Raw genomic sequence first — 5,031 nt, 5'->3', positions numbered from 1 at the left:
AGCAGAAAAGGCCTTGACTCTGTGTCAGCCCTGCTCAGCAATAACAAAAACATCCCTGTGTTAGCAGCACTGTTTTGGTCACAAATCCAAAACATCGCCCCATACTAGCTACTGTGAAGAAAATTAACTCTATCCCAGCCAAAACCAGCACAATGTCCTTTTCAGAGAGGCAACATTTTTCTCACTGAATGAGGAATTAAAATGGAAGAAAGTGATATTAAAGATATTAAAGAAGTAATAAGCAACATGAAGAAGTATGTTATACTTTTGTTAAATTACAATAATTCAGTACTTCTGCAGTCTGTCTGTAAATTATATAATTTAGGAATTGCATTTGCTTTTTTTTGTGAAATTGTCCTGCTCTTAACTCCCCCAACCCTCATCATATAAACTAGTTTTAGGCGATAGCCTGCATCTAGAAGTGATTGCTAGAAATTTAGCAGCTTCATTAATATGCAGATGTATGGTCCAATCTATTCAGTATGCATTATTGTATTTCATTTAAATTAAATACTTACAGAGTGAGCGCTCATAACTGAAAAAATATTTCTTCATTTACCCACAGGAGTTATTTTAATTAGCTTGTGAGGGGAGTACCTTATGGTGCTGCTTCCAGTAGAATTTTGCTTTGTTGCTTTAAAATATCATTACAGAATCCAATTGACAAAGGCAACATGACATGATGTGCTTAGCAACTGTCTCTTGCATTTTCTAAGCAAAAATTCTACTTCATAATCCCTGAAACTTTGCTTGAATCCGTACTGCTGCGTCAAGTCTAGCAACATAAATATGAAATAATAGAAGTGATCAGATCCTGAAACAGGCATTTTTTCTTTGTTTTGTCATTTCAGATGGCATCAGAGAAAGAGATTACACTATAATCTGTACTGACCCCAATCCAGGCTGCAAGATTGGGCCATGTGTGTCTAATTTATGTAGTTAAGGAAGTTAAGAAAGCAGAAGAAACAAGACAAATCACTCAACATCCTAGATATATCTGTGGTGATTAGCCAAAAAGCTAGTGCAAGTCACCATAGGCTGTAAACTGTAAACTGTTTTAATGAAGGCTTTTCCTTACACTAAATACATTTACGTTAGGCAGCTGCTGTCCTGACAAGGAAAACATTCGCATTTATGACTCGCAGGATTAAAATACCTATTAGTATATTCTTCAAGGCCCACAGTAAATCACATATAAGCATGTGTGTATGTGTATATATATATATGAATACCTGTATATACACAATATATGTAATTTTACAGTGTAGTGTATTACTTCATGGTTGGTTCTCAGATGTGATTAATACTGATTAGTGTCAGAAGAAGGTGGACAACAGATCCAGCGAAGGCTTTGCCAGCACATCCTCCATTCCTTCCTTTGCATGCATTTATTCCTGTGTTTAGTCCTTTAGCATAGCTCACTAATTAAGTTGTTAAAGCCAAAGATATAAAGCTCACAGCCTTTGTAAATCAATTTGTTTTCTATTGATGGTCAGAGCAGGTGACAAACACTGGAAAGAAATCATTTTGTAATTCAATTTTTGGAGCAGTTTCAACACTTTTTTTTATCCCTATTCACTCCTTTTTTTTCAAGAATATACATTTCAATGCTTTCCTTAAAAATGTGGGGCTCTTGGAGCTGTACTAGGATCTGGCTGGAGATCACATTTGCTACATTTCAGCAGAGCAACCGGCACCAGGGGGAATTCAAGAGCGCCGTCTCAGTCTGGATGCTGGGAGATGGTGCCCACAAGGGCACATAAATGCCTGGAAGAACCAGAGCTGCTTGAAAAACATGAAAACATGGCTCTTCATGCATCCCATGTTTTGTCACTTCCCATCTGAGCAAGGGAGTCACTCACAAGCTCTTGACATTGGACTGGTGTCTACACACAACTTTCTGTGTGCCGCTTTGCAGGGCCCTTGAGGAGCACAGTGCTCTTCCTCAGGGGTTTCTGCCCAGACTTATGTGCACACTGCACTGCAAAATGCCCTTTTTATGTAATCCACGCTAATAACACCTGGCATTCATGTACTAGCCCTCTAAATACTTCAACAAGCTGTTTTTCTGCTGATACTGTGGAGGATGGAAATTAAAGCGTTGAGCACTTGGGGACTGGCAGAGCAGCTCTCTCTCCAGCTTCACAGCCTGCGCCCTCCATTACAGCCCACCCACCCCCCAGTTTCCAGAGTAACACTTGGTTTACCGTATATTTTGCCATCAAAGAAATGCAGGCCATTTTACGGTGCCCCAAGGGACCTGAGCATCACATTTCTTAGCAGCCACTGCTCATCTCATGCTGCAGCAAATAGCACCTGAGGTGCCCACAGCCCCTTGGCACTGTGGTCCCTCGTCATTCCCTGCTCCTGCACCAACCACAAATCCTTGCGGCAGTGTACAAACAAGAAAGGGAGGTACTCATGCCCAAGAGAGAAAACCCAGCGGGGCCACTTGTTAGTGGCAAACCAGGAGAACAGAAAATGGGAACTGGGAGAAGGAAGGAAATGGTAAATGAACCCAGAGTTTTATTTTCTTTTTTTAAGCTGTCCAACTAGGTTAATATGTCAGATGATTTCCAGATTAAGTTTTGCTTTAGAGCAGTGAAGAAACCCCTCTATTTTTGTGATAATAGTCTCTGTAATTAAGAGGTCAGTTCGAAGCAGTAGAGCACAAGAGATAGTAAATATCTCTCGCTATAAGACTTACTGCTGCATTTCATCATATCACCTAGTGCTTAGCTAATAATTTGTAGCCCTGATTTAATGCCCGAGCCTGCTCGTATTCAAGTCAATTTGAGTTTCATTGCTGACCCAGTTGTCTACCAAAGGGTTGGACCCCTTGTGCCATTCATCTGTGTGTATCAGTGTGGGAAAGAAACAAAAGCCTCTCCTCGAGAGAGCTATTTTTGCTTCTGGTCGGTCATTCTTATTTCAGCATCCTAAAAAAAACCCTCTGGGCGGCGGTGTTTCCTCTTCAAGCCATTAGTGCGCTCACTCAGATCAATTGTGGTGTTAGTCATAAACAGCGATGGTTTTATGGGCTGTTGCAGGCCGTGCTATCTCACCCGAGGTGAGTAGATTAAGTCGGTCAGACTCTCCAGTCTATTATATAGCTAGTCACTCCTATCTGCCCCTCTTTGGGTAAGTGGGTTGGTGGGGGTCCAAATGAACCTGAAAGATGCATCCATCTGCATGTCCTTGCCTGGCAGAAGCTACTTGCATCACTCTGAGAAGGGGAGGGTGGAAGGCTGGGGTGAGCATGGCCCCATGACCAAACTGTCCTGGCATCTCCTGCACCACCAGCCAGGGTGATCGATGCACATCCAGGATCTCCCAAGGCACAGGCGGGAGCTCCCTCAGGGTCTGCCTCTTGCACATCCTCAAATCCCTGCAGCCCCAAGAGAAAAGACTGCCCCCAAAATATTGCGATTTAAACTCAGCTATATCAGGAGCAGGGCAAAGTGCCATGAAGCCTGGGTCTTTCTTTCCACTCATAATATATTTTACATAAGTGACTCTTTCGCACTTTCTTACTGCAGATCCACCCGAGGACCTAACAGAGCACCGTCTGCATGGAGACAGTGAAAGCCCTGCTGATTTATGAGGACAAAGTATTGAAAGTTTAAAACCATCTCAGCATTTACAAGCCAAATGGATTTCTTATTTGCACTTTGACTGTTTACCAGATAACAACAGTGGCTTTATTGAGTGGAAGAAAGTATTCAGTGGAAATAATGGTCCTGATTTTTGACAGCTGAAAATAAAAATGAAGAAAATGGTTCCTTTGGTAAAGTTTCTGAGATCGCGAAGTACAAACAACAGTGTCAGTTTGGATCTACAATTTACTTTATACCAGTTAAAGTATATATATATATAAAAATATATATATATTAATATATGATATTTTGAAATAAAAGCCTCACTCTTCAAGAAATTGAATAGTACCACACTTTGCTGCAGCTGCTAGATTTTTTTGAAATAAAAGCCTCACTCTTCAAGAAATTGAATAGTACCACACTTTGCTGCAGCTGTAGATTTTTTTGATATTTTGAAATAAAAGCCTCACTCTTCAAGAAATTGAATAGTACCACACTTTGCTGCAGCTGCTGTAGATTTTTTTTTCTTTTTTGTAATGGTCTGGAAGATCCCTACCTGTTTCAGAAAGAAATGTGGCAGTGAAGAGGCAAAGCAAACCTGCTGCGGTACAAGGACGCCTAAGAGCTACACGAATCCTACCGATGCGGCATCCAGAGCTTCCTGTTCCCTTCGGCAGAATTTCGAGGGCATTTGTTGTTCCACTTTGTGTTCTGGAGGCTTTTCTCCTTGTGCAATACTAGCATGCTGGCTTTGCTTCATTAACCATACTTGATTGATATATAACAATGATAATTCTATCCTCTTCCAAGAAAATATTTTTAGAGCTGTTAGGTATTCCATGAAGAAGAGATGGACAACTACTGAGTGAAGTACAGTATGTATTAAAAGTTTATTTGGCAGAGTTTGGTAGACTGTGAGCTCCCTTCTTATTAAAGATGTACTGTACATACAATGTCTTCAGACTTTGTATAGCTCGTAGAGACTACAGTAAAAACCCCGTAACAAACTCCAAAGCTTTGCGTTGTTGGCTCACTAATTCTTTGAAACAGCGACAAAGCTATTTCTTTCCAGACCAACATGCGAGAGGGCTTGGTTTGTTTTTTTAAGAGCCCATTTGCAATAGGTGAACAAGCGTTTCAGCTTAAGCAAATGCCTCTGTGGTCACCTCGAATGCTCAGGCACACCCGCACGCAAAGGACTGCCTGGCTGCATGCTCTTATCCCACAGCACACACGGGAGAACAACCTAAATTTAAGCTTCCCTCGTTGCAGGCCAGGCTAATTCTCACTGAGAGCATTTGCCACCAGCTAAAAGCATACATGTGGGCAATTCCATGGGACAGCAAACACACAACAGTTTGTGGTAAGCAAACCACGCCTGAGCCTGGCTTTCATTTCAGGAATAGTTTCTTTCAGTTTAATTTTAATCTGTTTT

The 5,031-nt window shown here is 41.3% G+C and overlaps 1 protein-coding gene across 1 annotated transcript in view; it reads left to right on the top strand.

Moving 5' to 3' along the window:
* FAM19A1 (family with sequence similarity 19 member A1, C-C motif chemokine like) overlaps positions 1-3,911 on the top strand; it is a 234,592-nt gene extending 230,681 nt beyond the window's left edge. Inside the window, exon 4 of the mRNA XM_009284378.1 lies at positions 3,540-3,911. Within this exon, the coding sequence (XP_009282653.1) occupies positions 3,540-3,557 (18 nt within the window). The 3' untranslated portion in view covers positions 3,558-3,911. The remainder of the gene's footprint in view (positions 1-3,539) is intronic.
* Positions 3,912-5,031: the final 1,120 nt, after the last annotated feature.

Source organism: Aptenodytes forsteri, unplaced genomic scaffold (assembly GCF_000699145.1).
Source record: "Aptenodytes forsteri isolate BGI_AS27 unplaced genomic scaffold, ASM69914v1 Scaffold53, whole genome shotgun sequence".
NCBI lineage: Eukaryota > Metazoa > Chordata > Aves > Sphenisciformes > Spheniscidae > Aptenodytes > Aptenodytes forsteri.
The sequence above is the reverse complement of the archived record's forward strand: the minus strand, read 5'-3'. Positions and strand labels throughout refer to the sequence as shown.